Source organism: Astyanax mexicanus, chromosome 4, assembly GCF_023375975.1.
Source record: "Astyanax mexicanus isolate ESR-SI-001 chromosome 4, AstMex3_surface, whole genome shotgun sequence".
In the NCBI taxonomy this organism is placed as follows: domain Eukaryota; kingdom Metazoa; phylum Chordata; class Actinopteri; order Characiformes; family Acestrorhamphidae; genus Astyanax; species Astyanax mexicanus.
The window spans coordinates 18,987,313-19,009,165 of NC_064411.1; the positions used below are offsets into that span (position 1 = coordinate 18,987,313).

At 36.3% G+C, this 21,853-nt stretch overlaps 3 protein-coding genes across 11 annotated transcripts in view; 2 read left to right on the forward strand and 1 right to left on the reverse strand.

Moving 5' to 3' along the window:
* Positions 1–21,853, forward strand: part of LOC111197331 (NACHT, LRR and PYD domains-containing protein 12-like) — a 686,367-nt gene that overhangs the window by 490,633 nt on the left and 173,881 nt on the right. The window lies entirely within an intron of this gene.
* LOC111189991 (zinc finger protein 239-like) overlaps positions 1–21,853 on the reverse strand; it is a 269,338-nt gene that overhangs the window by 171,929 nt on the left and 75,556 nt on the right. The gene's annotated exons all lie outside the window — the stretch shown is intronic.
* LOC125801380 (zinc finger protein 239-like) lies at positions 694–11,894 on the forward strand. Its single transcript, XM_049478009.1, has 2 exons — positions 694–854; positions 10,393–11,894. The coding sequence occupies exon 2, from the start codon at positions 10,510–10,512 to the stop codon at positions 11,446–11,448; it is 939 nt and encodes a 312-aa protein (XP_049333966.1). The 5' UTR covers positions 694–854; positions 10,393–10,509; the 3' UTR covers positions 11,449–11,894.

Sequence of the window (21,853 nt, forward strand, 5' to 3'; positions counted from 1 at the left end):
TTTTTTTGCATTGTTTTCTGGCTATGACTATCTGCATAATTTATTGTAGTAGCTAAGTTTTGTTTAATTTTGTAATTCTTTGTTTTTTGGGTTCAATTTTATTAGTTTATTTTCTTTTTTCATTGGTTTCGGTAACTTTTTTTTTTTTTCCCAATTAATACTCTGCCACACTTGAGTTTCTTTTCATCTAGTGTGTTTTGTTGAACAGTATTTTTGAAGTTACCAAAGAAAGAATCCAAGCTAGTCCTCCCCATTATGGTTTGTTTGGTGTGGTGTGCAGTGTAGTGTTAAGCTGTGGGGTTTGCTTTATTCCATCCAAAACTGGTGTTCATGTGCTAAAGCCAAGTATTGTCAGTGTCAACCAATTCAGTGGAGATTCATTGTGGGTTTTATGTTTGTGTTTTGATGATTGTGAATAAAAGTATTTTTGATATCAAACTCTGCCTCTATAGACTGTTTTAACACAGTCGGGATCTGTGAAGGGGGAGGGCTTCACATTCCTTTTGGGTTTCTCCCACCTTTTAACGGGAGTGGCGTAGTCAGTATATAAGTGCATGGGTAAAAATGGCTAGAAGCCACCACTCGTAAGTATCACATTAAAAAATATTTTCTTTCCTATTTTAGTGAAATACTTAATTCTAATTTGTAAAATGAAAGAAAAGCCCCATCGAAGTAGTTCTACGCTGTTTTAAATGAGAGTTTTAGCTGTTTAGCTCCATTCAGCGCGGTGATGGGGTGTAATGTGATATGGAGGGGGCGGAGCTCTACATAACCCGAGTGAGGCTGAGCTTCGGGCTCTGCAGTTCTTTCGCAGCGCCTGAGGAGGAAGAGCAGGATCAGCTGAACTACAGAAGGTATGGAGAAGTTTCTCTCTCTTTCTTTAACACGCTGTTCTACATTCACTCCTACACCAACACCACCTTCACCACCTTCAGCATGTGCAGCATTTACACCACCAGCACTGGATCTTCTCCTAGCTCTGCTCAGCAGTTATGTGTCGTTCGAGAACGATGCAGCTCTAAGAGTCGGCTCTTTGAAGTGAACGATTCCACAATGGGAGCGTTTTAGGATCCTATTTGGGATCCGTTTTTTTTTCCTTCAGTATGTCGCTGTCTCTCTGCCTCCCTGTCGTTGCGCTTGTGCTCTGCAAAGTGTCGCAGAGCCCACAGTATTTTTACAACGTCATTTTTTTTGTCCTTCGGTGCCTCGCTGTCTCCACTCCACCTATGGAGCTAAATTAGTGCCAAAACTACGCAAATAAAGAAAACGCGCTTCTAGCGATTCCCCAGAGCATTAATTTACACTGATTAAGGTGTTTAATACATCTATAATAATCACCACTCTACCATTTTATATCCGATTTACACACGGTTTGTTTTGTTACAAACAGCAGAGATGTAGTTATGATATAGGAAGCTGTTACACATTACAAATATGAGCTTTCATGCTGAAATATTTTATATTATGCTCTTTAAAAAAGAGAGAAAAAATATTAATCAGTGTTTAAATTAATTAGATAGATAGATAGATAGATAGATAGATAGATAGATAGATAGATAGATAGATAGATAGATAGATAGATGAGTAATCATATCGACCTGGTCCTCACCACACAGCCTGCCTCACTCATCCTGACAGAAAAAAAACCTAAAATATTAGCTTGTAAAATGACCCAGTGGTGTTATAGCAGAATAACACACCTAACGGTTAAAGTTAACTATATAATGAAAAGGATTAACCATTACAAACTGTGTGTACATTATCCTACCATTTAGGCTATATATCAACAACTAATAACAAATTCATGTTTTTAGGACATTCACGCTGTTGGTAGTATGTGATGTTTGGAATTGCTAGCTAGCTTGGCTAGGTCGCTAGCATTGGCTTGATAAGCTAAAGGTGGCTAAACTGTTACTTACCTTTAAAAATAATGTAATGTGCCCCTATATCCAGTTGCTGTATCCTTTTAACAAAACTGCTTTTGTTATTCAGTATTTTTCTACATTGTTCGTGACGCATTAAAAAAACATGGTGCATGCTCCACACAGTATTTTTATGTACAGATTTACAAATATGTTAGCAATAGTAAAATGTTTTATGATGTGATTTTGTTTGGTGAGAATAATGTCATGATACAACCCAGCAAACATGCCCACAACATGGGCCAATGAGGTTGGTGCGGTACCGCCCCCATATGGGCAGCCCAAATCGGACCAATGGGTATTTGCACATTGGGCCAACAGAGATTTGCAGAGCTCTAACACACACACACACACACACACACACACACACACACACACACACACACACACACACACACACACACACTGACTCATGCCCTCAGTGGAAAACCAATTGTGGCCCCAAATTTTTAGAACTGTGCAATATTGAACAGAGAACACTTTTCAAGAAAGAAAATTTAAAGCTGTGCTATTGGCACTTTGACATTTTTTGCAACTGGCTGTAAAACAATTATATAAATAACACAATTTAAAGTGTATAGTAAATTAATAAATTTATTACAAAGTATCATGTATAAAATATAAACAACACACAACAATATTTAAGTAAATTAAATCCCAAATTTATATATTTAGCATGTAGATAAACATGTACTGCATAAATATCTCCATTTGCAAAAACAGTATTTATAATAAACGGTATGATATAAATATCAAACATAATACAAAATAACAAAGAATTATACAACTTAAATAAAAAAAAAAAAAAATATATATATATATATATAAACATCAATAAAAACAGCAAATCATATTCTTGAATAAATACTTAAATGCACTAGACTGATGTAGTAGATGAATAATAAACTGATACTATTATTGCTACTGGAACAAAGCCTCTGGGGTGGGTTTCCCGAAAACGAACAACCTTAGCGAATAACGAACGAACTAACGAATGACGTGAGTAAAGAACGAGCCAGTTCTGCGAGTGTTTCCCAAAGAGCTTCGCAAAGTGAAAATTAACGAAGGAGGTTAAAGAATGTTTTTGTTGACTCCTCCCCCGAAACAGCGCACTCAATCGATCCACAAATATCGATTATTATGCAGTATTTATTCAGTATTACACCCTAAAAATGTAAAAAAGTGTTGTAATCATCAATATTATACATATTTTGAAATTTAAATAACAAAAGGATGTACTTTGGCATTAATAAAATACTCCTACAGATACATATGGCTAAATAAATAAGTCATATGTTTATATATAAATGTTTAATAAACATTAAACTTTTTTTACTTTTTTAAAACTATTATTGTTAATATACATATATATATATATATATATATATATATATATATATATATATATATATATATTATTAATAGATATTGTACTATTATTAATAGTAATATTGATAATAATATTAATTTATTATTATTATAATTATTAATAATATAAAAATAATATAATAACATAAAAATAATTATTGTTCCGGTGTGTGTGTGTGTATATATATATATATATATATATATATATATATATATATATATATATATATATATATATATATATATAGTTGTAAAAAGAAAATGAAAGATGGGTTACCCCCATCCACCATCCGGGGTACAACTCCCCTGCGTGTTCGTTTTGATGGAGAGAGTTGCAGACAGGTGGAGTGGAGTTGAAAGCAAATCAAGTATTTATTACAAAATACTGAATTCAGGAGAACCAGTACATACAAGACAGTTAGCAGCCATCAAATAGTAAAAGTTCTGACCCCCCTCTGATCTGACTCCATGTTTATACCCCAAATGACGTGAAACCTGCTGATGAGGCGTTGCTAAAATCATCTCATGTTAGCATGCATAATTTCATGTGTTAGTAATCCGTTTCACGTGTCTGACCGGACCACTAGTGCTTGGCCTTGACTGTGTCCAGCCAGAACTGAACATTGTGGCATTATCTGTGTGCGTGTGCGTCACTCCCCGCTTTGAAGAGCTGCAGGTTTAGGGAGGCACCCACACACAGAGAAGGCCGCTTTGATCTAAGAGCCTCCTCTGTATCAATTTAGTTCATACAGAGTGCACCAGCCGATGATTGATGGCCGTTAGTTAGGATCATGCAGTGACCAAAATGCCTTAAGCATGAGCTACACCAGTCACACAATAGATTTCATATGTTATATGTTAATATGTCAATAACACGTGGTTAGTCCGCCATACAATAGATCCTATGTGTTAGTATATGCCTTATGTATCATGTGGGTTTGTCATATAATAGAGTCTGTGTTAGTTACATGCCTGATCAAGCAAAGTTTAACTATATGTGTAAAGAATATATATTGTGAGTATTGGTTAATCTTCTATATAAATGTGTATAAAATACACTGTGAGGATTGGATAATCTTCTATATAAATGCATATAAAATACAAGGTTTCACACAATGATTATGTAATTATAGATGCTAAAGTTAAGTAATCATTATTGAAGGATATTTGTCAACACACCCAAGGTATAATAAACGTTAACTCTTCAATATACACACACACACTGTAAAGCTCCAGCTCATCCTAAATCAACATCTCAGTTGGGTTTAGGTCAGGGGATTGTAAAGGCCATGCACCTCTTTGTTAACTAGATAATTCCATATGCGTCAATTAATTGTTTTCATAGTTTTAATATTAATCGACAATGTAAAAAAAATAAATAAATAAAAAATGAGACGTGTCAACTTTTGACTGGTATTTATGTATTTGCGCGCTGACACACCCCAGAGTTTGCCCAGATGAACGGCCACAATGTTGGTTAGAAGCACCTAAATAAAGAATAATATTAAATATTACCTGCACATTCACCGATACCCTTTACAATATGTGTAGGTGTGAGTAAAGACACTGCAGGCGTCCCCTGCACCGGACCTACAGTACCAGGAATTTTCCCAATAGCATGGAAATATATTGTATTGTGCTGTAATTCCCGGGCTGGTGGGAAGAGTATATAAGTGTGTGTATGCCACAGTAACAGCCTGATTACAGAATCCACGGACTTGGTGACTTTGCAGCTTTGCTTAGACCGTGAGCATCATCTGCAGGAATCTGAATTTTAATAATTTATGGGTTTGATTGGTCAATTCCAGTATGCCCAGTTAGACTACACAGAGAAAGTTGGCATTATAATATAATATAATATAATATATGATATAATATAATATATGATATAATATAATATAATATAATATAATATATGATATAATATAATATAATATATGATATAATATAATATGATATAATATAATATAATATATGATATAATATAATATAATATATGATATAATATAATATAATATATGATATAATATAATATAATATATGATATAATATAATATAATATATGATATAATATAATATAATATAATATAATATAATATAATATAATATAATATAATATAACTCCCTCACTTACTCACTCATCGTCAACCGCTTTATCCGTTAAGGGTCGCGGGGGGGTGGCTGGAGTCTATACCAGCCGGCATCGGGGGGGAAGGCAGTATACACCCTGGACAGGCCGCCAATCCATCGCAGGGCAGACAGACACACAGACACATCCACTCACACACTCACACCTAAGGGGCAATTTTTATCCGACATCCAATTAGCCTGAACTTTGGACTGTGGGAGGAAACCGGAGCACCCGCAGACACGGGAAATAATCTAATATAATATAATATAATAATATTAATTATTATAATAATTATTATATATATAATATAATTGATTATAATTAATAGTAACATAATATAATTGCTTCAACCAGGGAAATTATAATTTTTCACCCTCAAAATTGGCGGTCCCTGGTGTTTAAGGTGCTGAACTGCAAGTAGAGATCCCCTAAAGAAGCTCTTAAGAATAACGACTGGGTGAGGGCACTTGTTAATCTGCGAGCGAGTTTACGTAGTACTTTAGTTACGCACGGGTTTGGGAAACACTCTTTAATTAACGATCAATCTTAAGTACGAGTTAACGAAGTTCTTAGCGTAACGAAGCTTTCAGGAAACCCACCCCTAATCTCTATTATTAATTTTATTCCTCTTGCTTGTAGACTTGGAACCAAAATGTCATCCCAATCAAACCAGTAACAAAAAAATTCTAATTGAATATAACATTAGTTTTTGCATTAAGGTTTTTATCTCACAGCAATAATAATGAAGGAGAAAATAGATGTACTTTACATAAATAGAACAGATATAGTTAATCATAATATCAAAAATGAATATTGTTTATGCATTAATATAGCATAGATCATAAATGAACTATTTTTTTGAAGAGACTGCATGAGACGATGCTTCCGTCCACCTGAACGGTCCCGTGCATTCCAAAGCCAAACCTTTGCAACTTGCTCGATCTCTGCATCCTTTGGTGGTGGCATGATTGATCTTCTCACGGCCTCTTAAAATGATAATATAGAGATATGAGAATGCAGTCAGGTAAATACTACATCTGTTAGTGTCTTTTCATGTACAATGCTTAATTTTAGAGAAATTTGCAGACTGTATTTGATTACAGTGATTCTTATATAGTGATAGCTATTTGAATTTGAATTTCTTCAGGCTATTCATGGTGAAACATAAATAGCCTTTACAGTCACTGTGTGTGACTGGTAGTTACATTCTATAAACGTGAGGTGGCCGATATCAGGATATCAGGTTCACAAAAATACCAAAACTTTTTAAAATGATATCTTTCCCTTAGCTTAACTGGCTATCTTTGCATTAGCTTAACTGAATATCTTTCCCTTAGCTTAACTGGCTAGCTTTCCATTAGCTTAACTGGCTATCTTTCCCTTAGCTTAACTGGCTATCTTTCCCTTAGCTTAACTGGCTATCTTTCCCTTAGCTTACCTGGATATCTTTCCCTTAGCTTACCTGGATATCTTTCCCTTAGCTTAGCTGGCTATATTTCCGTTAGCTTAGCTGGCTAGCTTTCCGTTAGCTTAGCTGGCTAGCTTTCCCTTAGCTTAACTGGCTAGCTTTCCCTTAGCTTAACTGGCTAGCTTTCCCTTAGCTTAACTGGCTAGCTTTTCCTTAGCTTAACTGGCTATCTTTCCCTTAGCTTAACTGGCTATCTTTCCCTTAGCTTAACTGGCTAGCTTTCCCTTAGCTTAACTGGCTAGCTTTCCCTTAGCTTAACTGGCTATCTTTCCCTTAGCTTAACTGGCTATCTTTCCCTTAGCTTAAGTGGATATCTTTCCATTTTCCATTTCCCTTAATACTTCCCTTAGCAAGCCATTGTTCCCTTAGCTGGTTATTGTTGACATACTTGGATATAAAGTTAACTTACTTAACAGCAGTCTTTCTCCAAGAGCCGAGATAAGCTGCCAACTTGGGAGCCCCTCGTGTTATTTAAATGTGAGGTAAATTCTCATTCTAACTTAGGACAATGCTAACTTTTTTTTAGCACAATGCTAACTTCAACATAGCTACCCTTATAATGCTACAATAACCTGAGAGTGGTAACTGCATTAGCACCACATTAGCATATCTTAGCAAAAAATAGAAAAGCGTATAGTAGAACAGAAATTATAACTTACCTTTCAGTCACTTTGACAGACCAAAGTCACTCACTGACTTTGCCTTTAAGCTTGATCGTTGCTCTGTGGTAAAGGCACGTGCAGGGAGGGGGGAGGGGGAGGGGGGAGGGGGGAGGGGAGGGGGGGTGAATTCGTTGGTTACATGATCCTCACAATTAAATATCACATGCAAAAATAAAAAAATATGTAACTTTTATAACCTTGCTGGCTTACACAAAGTGTATAGTCAAGCATAAATACATTTATAATTTAATATTTTTATTTATTTATTATCAGCACTACCAATAATAAAGGTGAGATTATGAATCAGCACCATGGAGCAAATTCGTAGCTATCCAAAATATTAAATAAAAATATTTTTATAAATAAAAATGTATAGCTATACAGTATATGTCTTGAAAAATATGAGATGTTACTATGTGTGTGTGTGTGTGTGTGTGCCCCTCCAAAGGTCTCTGCACAACTCTGCTGTGGTACCTTGATTTTTCTCCACTTTTGGTTTAGAAAATCTTTCAGAGCTGATACTACATTTCACACAGTGTTGCTCCTATCCACTAAGCTAGCTAATCTACCTAGCTCTCACAGACAAAAACAATAAAAAATATTCAGATACCCTTCATATGAACTTGTTATGACACAAACTTTCAGATTGTAAAATATTGTATGGTAAATTTGGGCTGACCCAGAGTAACCTAGCATAGGATTTGTGTGGGCATGCTCACATATGTGTGCGTGCTGCCCACATATAACCCACAATGCCTACAGTGAGTAAATGGTGCAGGCTGAATTAGGGCTGACCCACAGTGGCCCTGCATGGGATTTGTGTGGGCATGCCAGAGTGTGGGTTGCCCACATATAACCCACACTGGCCCTTCAGGGTGTGAAATGGAGCAGGCTGAATGTGGGCTGACCTACAGTGGGTCTGTCTGGGATTTGTGTGGGCGCATCAAAGTGTTGGCTGTCCAAATAATTCCCACACTGGGCCTACAGGGGCATTAATGCACTGGACCAGTTTAGGCTAGCCCACAGCGGCCTTTTATAGGATTTGAGTGGGCCAGCCAATGAACAGGCTGCCCACAGAAAACCCATGTTGGGCCTGTTTGGAATTTTAATGGGCTAGCCCCTGCCCACAGTGCCCGCACTGATGTGTAGCTTTTTGCTGGGTAATAATGCACTCCATATATGCAGGATTAAAGTAAAATAAATTATACTGGACATATACATATATAAAATGTCTCTAGAAGATATATAATAGGAAATGAAAACAGTGTGAATTTTTCTTTTGCTTAAAACAGCAAGAAAGTACTACCCTGAATGTGATAATTAGGGGTGGGTGATATGGCTCCATATTTCAGGGTAATATAGTTCATGATATTCAAAAATATTGGCAACATTATTTCTTACGATATTTTATGGCATACTGCCTTATTAAAACAGATTAATGTCATTTCTGGAGCTGTGATTGTATGCAGATAAATGATCCCATAAATGGTCCTACACCTGAATAAAAAAAGTAATATTATCTAATTTCTAGAACATAAAAACAGGAAGGGGTAAGTCGAGACTCTTCGTCAAGCATATACATTTAATACAGGCTTTTTCTGCTTCCGGTCACTGAAATTATTGTATTGAAAAACTAAATATTTGATTATAAAAGGTGAGGGGTAGAGATATACTGCAAGTCAGAAAATTACAAAGATATTTATAAGATAAAATGAGATACACTTTGTTAGAGCAGTATGACATATTTACAGCTAGTGCTGGACGATATGGCCAAAATTTATATCACGATACATTCCTTAATTTCGGTCGATACAATATAATTTCGATATCGATATAAATATTTGGAAGGCCTCAGAAAAACTGTTAGGAATCCCTGCAATGGAAATCTGTACCTATTACTGTCTTTAAAGCCTCCTCTCATAAAAAACTGTATAATACTTTAGAAATTAAAAAATGGTCAGAATGAATTAATGCTCACCTTTATTTGCATGTAGCAATATAAAAACATGACATCTCTGTCAAACACAAACCAATAACCTATTTACATTTTACCAATATAAATAACTTTACATTACAACAGAGGCAGAGCTTCTTATCCTTTTGTAAACATATTTAACAGATCAAAACAAAAGTGCCTCATCCAGGATAAAGAATGCAGAAAGCCTTCATTTATATAAAAGGAACACGATATCACCGTCAAATAAACAAACCTATATCAACTATAAATAACTTAGATACAACATAAACTACATAAGTGCTTCAACTCCACTTTCCGGCACAATTGGGAGCAAGCTGAAGTTTATCAGACCTTTGAAAGCCGAACCACTGAATTAGACCTGCCTCGCTCAACTATCTCTCCTGTTTAATCACTTGTGGAAGCATCAGGTGTGCTCATTCTGCATCTAAAATCTAAAATTCTGCATCAGGGCCGAGCCTAATCGAGGAACTCGGTTCGGTCGCACTGCGCTCCGCTCGGCTTCATAGCGGGAGGTTCTAGGTGTGGACCGGAGCGCAGCCGAGCTTCAAGTTTTAGTAGTATGGATTATAGTGTAAAGTGTGATACTACTAAAGTAGTAGTATAACACTGTATTCAGTGCTCAGGACAGCAGCAGTGTTTCTGCTACATACATTTTGCAGCTGCAGCCTGCTGACAGTCAAGATACAACTACATATTAAAATGTCTGTGAATTTATAATGGGATAAAAGTACTGAAGCCTTTATTGTAGTATGAAGGTGTCCCAGTAGTTTTCTCTATATAGTGTAACTAATGTAGGTAGTTATTTTTGGTTAATTGACCTGCTTTTATTTTAATACACAATTTTTTTTTCTTTGTTTTTCCAGAATAAACAACCAGGATATTTAATAAATAGCAGTGTTAAACTGCTGAAAGAGGTGAAGCACAAGCCATCCAGAAGAATCTCCTGAAAACGCAGAAATTGTTTGCTACATTTCAGACAGATGGAGCCAAGTCCCGACATGGAGAAACATCAGCACTCTGTCAAGAGTTTTACTAAACAGAGTGATATCAAAAAACACCAGCGCATTCACACAGGAGAGAAACCGTATTACTGCTCAGACTGTGGGAAGAGTTTTACTCAACAGAGGAATCTCAAAAAACACCAGCGCATTCACACAGGAGAGAAACCGTATTACTGCTCAGACTGTGGGAAGAGTTTTACTGCACAGAGTAGTCTCAAAAATCACCAGCGCATTCACACAGGAGAGAAACCGTATCACTGCTCAGACTGTGGGAAGAGTTTTACTGAACAGAGTACTCTCAAAATACACCAGCGCATTCACACAGGAGAGAAACCGCATCACTGCTCAGACTGTGGGAAGAGTTTTACTGCACAGAGTAGTCTCAAAAATCACCAGCGCATTCACACAGGAGAGAAACCGTATCACTGCTCAGACTGTGGGAAGAGTTTTACTGAACAGAGTACTCTCAAAATACACCAGCGCATTCACACAGGAGAGAAACCGTATCACTGCTCAGACTGTGGGAAGAGTTTTACTGAACAGAGTACTCTCAAAATACACCAGCGCATTCACACAGGAGAGAAACCGTATTACTGTTTCGACTGTGGGAAGAGTTTTACTAAACAGAGTAAACTCAAAAATCACCAGCGCATTCACACAGGAGAGAAACCGTATCACTGCTCAGACTGTGGGAAGAGTTTTACTGCACAGAGTAGTCTCAAAAATCACCAGCGCATTCACACAGGAGAGAAACCGTATCACTGCTCAGACTGTGGAAAGAGTTTTACTACACAGAGTCATCTCAAACTGCACCAGCGCATTCACACAGGAGAGAAACCATATCACTGTTCAGACTGTGGGAAGAGTTTTACTTTACAGAGTGAACTTATATTACATCAGTGCATTCACAAAAGATAGAAAAGTATCCCAAATCTGTTCCTCTGCCATAAAAAATGCAAACCTTAAATCTTTCAGACAGCCAAAAACACCTCATCATGCACAAAATCTTCACTCTGTTACAAGAACTTCATTTAAAAATGGCTTTTTACAGGTTCAGAAAAATGAATCTTATCCAGAGATGATGTTTACTGAATTTCATGCTGTGTTTTTATGTATGTTTGTATACCTACATTAGTTAATGCCTGCAGAGCTCTTCAACACTTAGTGTTGTGTTTTAAGAGGTTTTTACACACAGAATCATAAATGGTACCACTAACAGCATAAACTAGGAACATACATTTTTAAAATTTTTTCAGTGATATGCTGAATAAATAGTAAAGCGATGATGCTAGCTCAGAGTAAAATCGTATATTAAATCTCAGCATTAGCTTTAGAACTAATAATAAACAAAAGTGAGGATTTTATCATTCTGGGACATTTTTAGGTTTAAAAATTGAATATGCTTTGCCATAAGTAGGAAATTATCATTTGGTCAACTTATGTCATTTACAGCCTTAACACATTCTCAATTGTTTACATATAAAAACTTTCTTTATTTTTTCCTCCACTCCACGTTTGTAGTTGGAGCGAGGGCACTGCCAGTGTTTGCTCCAGATGTTAGATTAGCATTACTTAGTCTTTTAAAATTTAGATGTCGTAGTTTAAAGGAGTAGAGTATTCTTAGGAGTAGAGAATATTCTTAGCTTGCAACAAAAGGCCAACAAAATCCTTTTCAGAGTTAAAAAAAAAAAAAAAAACGGTCTAGCTGTAGTTTCCATACTGAAAGCAACACTCAGCAGGCTATGCAGCAGTAAGACTGCAGGATCCTTGATTCCCTCTACTGCACATGTGTCAAACACAAGGCCCGCGGGCCAAATGTGGCCACATCCAAGCGAGAGCTTGTAAGATCTTAGTGTCTATAATAAATAGGTCAGAAGCGTTCTTTGACCAAAAACTACATTTCCCACAATGCTTGATTGTATTACCCGCGAAGTTACGGCTTACTGCCACTACACGGCAGTGTAGTCATTGATGTGGAAACCCTGCCGGAGGGAAGGCGTAACTTCGCGGGTGGAATTGAGACATACAAACGTTTATCCCATAATGTCCAGAAAAAGAGAAGCTGATGCAGACGGACGGCTGTGCTTCAAGGCGAAAGACAGGTATGACTTTTGTGTTACGAAGAGTGTTACTGACCAAAATAAACGCTTGTTAGGAGAGATATAAGTTCTGTGTAAATATTTATAAGACAATAGCTGACAAAATCTGTTTTAATGACGTTAATAAACATCACTGTGACAGCGCTAGTCACAGTTTCACCTCAGCAAAGGAGGAGCACGTGAATCACTTATCTAACCAGCCTTTACTGATTTCTGCCCCCAATAACCCTTTCAATAACCTCCAATAGCCTTTAATAGTCTCCAGTAGCCTTCAACAGTCTAACCTTGCAGCCATGGTGTGTTCTAAACTCCGTAGTTATAAACATCCTGAGGTTAGCAGCGCGCTAACTGACCTGTTTATAATGTAATCCGAGCAGTGACTCCGTGACGCTGCTCTAAACTGCTGCTGTTAGCTGCTTGGGCTGAAAGATGAACTGTAGAGAGCTGTATTATTCGGTTAGTGGGGTTAAAATCTTTATTTTCTACACAGAAGAATTTTAAAAACTGTAAAAACGCTCCAGACTGCCTCAGCTGAGCCCTGTAGCCCGTGGCTGGGCTGTAGCTCTGACTCAGTAAAGACTGCGGGCTTGTGCTGCTGCTGCAGCTCCGACTAGTGGTTGTATGAGGAACTGCTAAATCTATCACATGTTCTTAACAGCTCACAATTTTTAATTTTATATTTATTAAGCCTTATTTCAGTATCAAACGTTTTGATCAAAGTTAATGTATCTTGTATTTTATGTCATTTCTATTCACTTGACTAGTTTGGTTCTTGATTGATGGAGTTTTTGGATTTCATAACATGACAAATTAAAAGGATTTATGTTAATAGAGCAACAAGCAAACATTTTTTCCATGCAACTGTAATATTTGATTGAATAAATAGTATATTGAGAGTTATTTAACATTAAGGAGTAATTACATTCATTTTATATTACATTTGGTTACATTTTATTACATTTATAAGTTCCATCTGGTCCTCAGAGGACAGCCAATATGCCAATGTGGCCCTCGGCTAAAATGAGTTTGACACCCCTGCTCTACTGGTTTTCTCATTGGTCTATGGTTCAGTCAGTCTGATTAAAAATCTGCAAGTTAATCTACAGGGATATTTGGTTGTGTTGTGTTGCTAAAGTTATATACTCTGTTATCTTTTCCTTATTTGGTATCGTTTTGCTAAAGGTTTTTTTTTATATCTCTAAAGGTACTAAAAATATCTAATCCATTTACTTTATTGATTGTTTTATCCAGTACCAGCTATTATCGTTGTTTTACATCACCTTATGTATTTACTCATATTCATATCTATGTGATTCAATAAAAGGCTTTTATATTGCAAGATCTGCAATCTTATCTATTCTTTCAACTTAAGCATTTAGCCAAAAGCTTTTGTACACAGCCAAACATACATTCAAGCAACCACTATATACAGTGCCTTGCAAAAGTATTCGGCCCCCCCTTGAACTTTTCAAACTTTTGCCACATTTTAGGCTTCAAACATAAATATATGATTTTTTTGTTTGTTTTTTTTGTGAAGAATTAACAAGTGTGTAAGAATACGGAGGAGTTTTGCCTTACTATGTTCATTGATTAAAGGGTTAATCTGTGTGTAACTAAATCAGCATTTCACTTAATCAGTATGTTATTCAAGCATTTAGCACGATTCATGATGATTCACATTGTGACTTAGAATGTATGTATATTGTGTCCTTGTGCTCAAAGCAAGGCCGTTTTTCTTGCAACTTAGCATGATTGATTTTTTCCAGCAGAACCATGAGTTTCTGTACATGTAATCTATAGTCTGATAAGGTTGGGGTGACCGAGTTCTCGGCTGACGTATAGGATGAATAACTGCTTATCAGCATCAGGATCCGGGGGGTGTGAGGAGCCTCCTCACACACTATTAGACTGAGGCCAGGCGAATGCCTGTTTTTATTAGACTCTGTCTAGGAAGAAGAGTAGAGTTGGGCAGGAGAGCTTCTCCCGAGAGGGACTACAGAGCCACAGGTCCTGTTCACACAGCCGAGAACTCTGGAAACCCCAACTTTTCTCACCTTTGGGTTTTCCTCTTATTTTCACCTTTTTATTTCAATTCAATTTTTCAATAATCTTTTTACTCAATTTTTGATGTATCCAAAAAAACTGTTTTGCTCAGAAGATTCTTTGAATAAAATCTGATGGAACTACAATTTTGGACTGGATCTCCTTTTCTTCTTTATGACGTATCATGCCAGATACATCATAATTCGAACAGTAGATCAATAATCTTTCAATCGTGAAGTGGAACGAAATTTATTGGATACACATTATGTTGAGATACTCAGTATTTTGAGAACATTGGTATTTAACTTGTGTGAAACTGACACCAATAAATCCATAACTCCTGCTATTTACTTACATAGAAGTGTTTTTTTTCTCAGTAGCTCAGTCGCTGTGAAGTGTGGAGAATAGTTTTGCAATATATTGATTATCGCTGAATCACAGTTTTGAGATATCACCGTTATCATTAATTTTCCACTTTACTGAAATATGCTGAAAAAAACTTGAAAGTGGGCCTTGAAAGTGCTTGAATTTTACCTTGTAAAAGGTGTTTGAACCCTGTGTTTAAAAACCCCAGCAGCACTGCTGCACCTGATCTACATGTACGAACACAACACACACAAACACGTCACCACATTAGTGTCAATGCAGTTTTAAGAAATATTTATCATGAAAATAAAGCTCTCTGGCGCTGGGAATTAAATATACAGGGTAAAATTTAGGCTAATCGGATATGCAGGTGAAAAAAATAAACTACAGTTTGTGGAACTACAAAAATGGACACATCAAAAACAGGTAAACTTAAGCAGGCTGTGTGTGTATGTGTGAATATGTGTATGTTTATACCTACAAATCTCAAATGTAAATTGACATAATATGGACCATTAAATGACGGTAACAACCTGACCGTTTGACACTTAGCTAATCTGCATACCAGTAGGAGAGAGCAGAGATAGACTGGCTGTGTATGAAACGGTAGGCAGCTACCACAATCCCTCATGCCTGAGCTGTTCATATGTTAACACCCACTAAATGATTAACCCTTTACAAGTATTAATATGAACTTTAGGAAAAAGAATATAAACAGAATTGCCCTTTTTTCTATTGTGAGTTAAATGAAGTCACTGCTGCCTATTCTAATAAGCTAACCGTATGACTAGCTTGACGAGCTCTGGGGACATTTTTACATGGGATGTGTCTGAAAGATCTGTGGACAAAAAGACATTACTTAAATTAATGAAAAGTATTATTACAAATGTAACAAAATGACTTTCTGAGCTGAAAACAAAAAAAAACAAACAAAAAGAAAATATGTTTTATAAAATTTATTGAGATATCATATATATCCTATACCCAGTTTATAGACACATTTAAGACATACCGGGGTTGGACAATGAAACTGAAACACCTGTCTACAGTCACTCAGTGTTGGATCTTAGTTTGCATAAAAATAAATTTATGCCAGTTTTTACCCTGAGCTCTGGCTCGCTTCTTTTTTTTCCTCCTTTTTTCCTCCCTGTATCACAAACTCTTCTAGTTCCTCCCTTTACCCAAGTTTCACTTTAGGAAGTCTTTTACGTACACTCTAAAAAGAAATGTGTCAAAAATGACTCAGACTGTGTCGAATTTTAACACATTGTGGGAGTGTGCTCAGAGACGACACATGTTGTGTTGATTCTGACACATCCAGTGTGTAATCCAATTTTACACACTAAATGTGTCAGGCTAATGAACTCACAAATGTGTCATTTTTTACACAACTTGTGTTGATTATGCATAATCAAGATAATGTATCAAATATGTTAAAAAAAGCATGAAACAAATTAATTCAATTCCATTTTTATTATCATGCCTATATATGGTTCAATTTTCTTTTGGAATTAGCAATGAATTAACATTCACGTGTTTGATTTTTAACTGTAACAAACATGACTGTTTTTACATTTAAAATGTTACAGTTTCGTTTGGTATAAGTAATAAATTAACTCGATGTTTTTTAGATATTTTAAATGTAAAAGCATGCATGCTTGTAACTAATTCATTGTCTTTTGTGATAATGAACACCTAAAAACAAAAGTCCAAACAGTAAAGGGGTGTATAAAACATAGCTCATATAAAATTAGTCACAATTGTTCACTGTTCTCACGTATTTTTAGAAAACCTGATGAATTTAACATTGAACATCAGTACAGATATAAAATTCCCTTTTTATAAAAACAGAACTACAAAACGTGAGGCTAAACAATTTGGATCTTGGATTCAAGTACAGCTTGTCTGTGTTGTAAATGGCTAGTACATCAAGAGGCCTAACATCTGAAACATCATCTAAGCTGATCATTTCATAGTCATTAGTTCGCTTGACATATGCATAAAAATGCTCATCAAAGTACTCAATTTAAAGAATCCAGATAAACATCAAAAAGGACTCAGCATCAGCCTGTGGTATGATGTGAATTATCTCACCAAACAAACATTCTCCACAGTGTTTGGTTTTAAGTGGCAGCACACCACCTGTTCTATATGTTAGGCCAAGTACAGTATGTGAAGTAACAAATAGTGCACGGTGGTACATGTTAACTGGTGATCTCTGTAAAGATGCTTAGTAAATGATTTGATGTTGTGGTAAGTCCTTGGACAACCATCCTGGCTGCAAATAAGAATGAAGTTCAGTCCCTTTGACAATGCATGTATTTCACGAAGATGCCAAATTAGCTTCTTTACTTCTGTGAATTGTGACTGTCGACATTCTGGACAAGTGTACATTATGCTGTGAATTGTGATGCTTTAAGCTTCGAAATGAGCTTCAGTACCTTAGCTTTCCGGCTAGTTGAGAGAGGCATGTCATAGATGTGTTCAAAGAAGCAGAACATGGAGCTTAGCTGACATGGATAGGCCAGGTTACACACCCAGTAGAGCTTAAATAGCTTGTCCACAGCAGATGTCAGTCCTTCTTCAAGGGGAACAGTGATTCGGTCACTCTTTCCAACGATGACATGTTGCTTTGCGGCAGCCCTCAGATTTCCAACACAGATTAGCTGGGGCTGGTGGGTCTGTGAAGGACAGACATCACAAAGAGAAGCAATGCTGCTTCCAGCCTAAAATGTAACCAAACAAAAGAAACCAAAATTTGAGTTTAATCAGTTGTTACTGCAAACACTTACTAAAAATGCAAACAACCGATTTAACAGTTTCTAAATTTTATGTTACTCCAGTTAATAAGCATGTACACAATTACATACTTTCACACTTGATTAAACTAAATCAGCCACCTTCAATGTCCTTTATGATTTATTTGTTTACTAAAAAAGGCAAAATGTATCTTATAATAACATTATTCTAGATAGACAGACAAATCGATAGATGGACTTACTGGAACAAAATCAACAAGGAATGTTAATGCAAACTTCACTCAACATCGACTCATTGCGACTGGTGGCAGAAGATGTGTAAGGACTACAAGCATAGTGTAACACTTCTCATCTGAAAATGAGACACAGACACAAATAAAATAAGATTACACTGAGGCTGTAGCATTATATGTGAAATCTAATGAGAGTTATATTTGAAAATATATACCTTCATTCTGGTTTTCCATGTCCTTAAGAGATGCAAGATCACCTGTCTCCATGATGGCAATTGCCTTCAACTTGGGAATGATGGTAGCCTCCCATCTTCTTAAGAACAAATCTCCTTTTCCCTCAAACATTTTACCAAACTCTGTATCAAGCTTTTAAGAAACAAAAAAATGAGACATTTTAATTTAGGTACATAATACCAGCTATAACACACAAATTGCCAAACTGAGTTCCAAACAGGCCACAGACCTTTTTTCACTTTTATCATAAATTAACTGACTGAGAAATTCATATCACCTCCATGAGTGCACATGTTTTTCAGCTAAACGGTGTTATAATATATAATAATATAATATATAATAACCCTTAACAATATTATCAAGTTATTTACATTACACATGGCATAAAACTGACAGTGAGCCCTAATGAAAAAGCAAAATGTAATGTACCTACCGGAGTTGGCATATCCAAGAAGCGTGGGTATTCCTCAAAGATTTCAGACAGGGAGGGGGAATGTTTGGCTATCCATGATCTGCGCCAGGTGAAGGTTTTCTGCATTGCTGCTTTGATCGATGAAATGTTGTCTGTAGAAGGCCTGAGCCTTCTCATCAAGTTGATCCACTCACTTGTCCCACTACCATCTTCCTCCTCCTTGTCCGGATTAGGACCATCTTCACAGCGTCGTTTGTTTGACCTATAACGCCGCTGACCATCTTCTAGCTTTCGACGAATGTTGCGCAGTCTCATTTTGAAAAAATCCAGAATGAGAATCTGGATCGTAAAAGTGCTCCTGGCATAAAAAAAAAGTCAAAAGCATAACAGAAAAAACAGTAAGAGCAGCTACTGGTAAGATAATGTTGTTAATAAATAAGAATAACATACATCTCTGGAAAAAAATTATATATTTTTAAATGTTGTACTAAAGCTAAGAGAAATGTAACAAACAAATCACATAAAAAATACAAATAATTAGATGCCACTTCACTTTTTACTTTTGGCATTTAACTGCAGTACAAAATTAAGAAATAAAAAAAAATGGCATTTACAAAAGATGCTAGGGACACTGTTGCGTTTGTTAGTCTTAAGGATTTAAATTTTTTTTGTTTCAATCTCTAGTTTTCAGATTTAATTTATGTACACAAATACACTAATTGACATGAAAAAAATATCTGAAGAGCAGTTTTATTATTATTTAAATTTGAGCAGATGCTTATCCTTACATAAGCTAACCACAACATAAATAACATAACATGCATGAGCAAGAATCATGCCCAATTTTAAAAACAATCAATATGATTTTGTACAATCTACAACTGAGAACCAAAGCATGTGCTTACAAATCCTTCCCCGTTTCCATCCACCTGGACTCTCAGGGAAGACAGCGATGATGTTCTTTGCTAGAGCCACTTTTTCAGTACTTGTTGGATAAGTAATTAATAGAAGAACAACAAAACCAACTCAAAACTTAAATATAAAGCATTTACTCTGCTGTACTTTAGCAGTGTTATACAAGCCACTATAATTTGCTGTATTTTTTTTTTTTTTTACTTTTCTTGAATATGTTAAAAAGGTGGTTTGTTTTACTCACAATCCATGCTTCTCCACCAGGTCAGATACACATAATTTAACAAGCTTTATTCTTGCTTTTTCTGTCACAGTGCCTTTGGTTTTGAGTTCATCAAGTGTCTCTGGTGCTTTCTTTTCCAAAATGGACCTCAGTTTTTCATGCTCTTGTGAAACTTGAGTATGCTGCACAAAGAAAATCAGCATCTACTAAATGTACTTTCTAAAAAAAAAAAAAAAAAAAAGACAAATGCAGTAATACAATATAAATGTAAATACCTGAGCTTGGGACACTGAAGTGGCCATAGGTTGAGATGATTCAGTCTCTTTGCATGATAAGAACAGCTGGAATCTATCTAAGTTCCTGATGTCTACATTCCTATCTACGTCAATAAATTCCTGAAATTGTGGGTTGAATTTCAGAATTCTCACAACAACATATCCAAGTTGTTCTGCCGATGCTGTTTCAATAAGATGCTCAGTGTTGCCAACATCATAGATCTTCCTTGAATATTCTCTCTCATCCCTGTAGATGGTGGCAAGAACTTGAAAAAAACTTGTTGCAGTTTCTTGGTTCTGAAAACAAATTTGAGAAGAAATTAAACATGAGAAATCTTAAAAATATAGTGCCTTAACTCTCTATCTCCAGCACGCCACTCTACTCTCACAGATAGCTAACTAACTGGGTTATCTATGCATTTTTTTATTTGATTAAACTATTGAGTAAACTATGGAAGCATGTTCCCGCCGCCTAAAAAAGTAAAAATAATCCAGCACATTTTTTTAATTATTATTAAGTAAACTGCTCTCATTATTTTGACATACTAAGTCATTATTTTGAGATAGTAAGTCATTATTTTGAGATACTACGTCATCATTTTGTGAACTGTTTTCTGCTGTAACAGTAAGGAGTTGACTAATTGAGTTCCACATCGCTGTTCTGCTCAATTATACACATACATACCATACAGAATAGTCGGAGCCACAGCCACTCTCTTTAACACACTAAAATAGAAGTCCAGTGTGTTATTAAATTAATCTAATCTCTCCGGAGGCTTATTTTGATATTGTATGATTCTTCTAAAAGCACCAATATTTCTCAATATCTCAGAATATTGAAATAGTATCTAAAAATAATGACATACTATCTCAAAATAATGAGATAATATCTCGAAATATTGAGATAGTATACCAAAATAATGACTTAGTATCTCAAAATATTGAGATAGCAGTTAACTTAATAGTAAAATTATTATTATTCAATTTTTTTAGGTGGCAGGAATGGGCTTACCCAGAATAGTTTACCCAGGCAGTTAGCTAAGCTAGTTAGTTAACCTAGGTTAGCTAGTCATGCACCAAATTTAGCCAGCTAGTTAATGCATCCATCCTCTTTTTCAGAGTTTCTTCAATCATGGCCACTCTTTCTCAAGAGATTCATCTGTCTGGCCTACTGGGTGATCAGGTAAAAAGTTGACCTCTGCTCTTTTAGACTTCTTCATGCGGGCCTTGAGCCCTTCCGCCTCACCACTTTCTCTTTTGCGGTTGACATTTACTTCTGAGCATCCGGCATCCCGCAATTTCGCTCGGTAGTTGCCAAGTTTGAATTTAATGCTCATCACCCAGCCATCCCAACCAGAACCTGTGCCAGGTTCAGTAAGGCATGGATGTTTATGTACAAGAGCCGATGCAACTGACGCAATCTCCCCTGCATCAGGATATGCTTTGATGTCAAAAATGGCCTGCGCAAGCTTGTCTAATATCTCGGACTTCATGTCCCTGCGCATAGGCGTAGGAACCGGGGGGGATGGGTGGGACATGTCCCACCCAATATTAGAAACAGGTGGATTTGTCCCCCCCAAAAATGATATCAGTTCGCTCAGATCAGCTGTACTATTAATGAGGAGACAGACCGGACCTATCACGGAGCCGGTTCAGGTATTAAGTCACGCCTCTCAGTAGACACAGCCAATCAGCTTGCTGGTTTTGCGGCGCGCGGAGCAGAGGCAGTTTGCTGTTGGGGAAGCCCCGCCCCCTCGCTGTGAGATT

What these genes read in the sequence shown, in the direction of transcription:
- LOC125801380 (XM_049478009.1), top strand. Translation starts at nt 10,510, where the DNA reads ATGGAGCCAAGTCCCGACATGGAGAAACATCAGCACTCTGTCAAGAGT.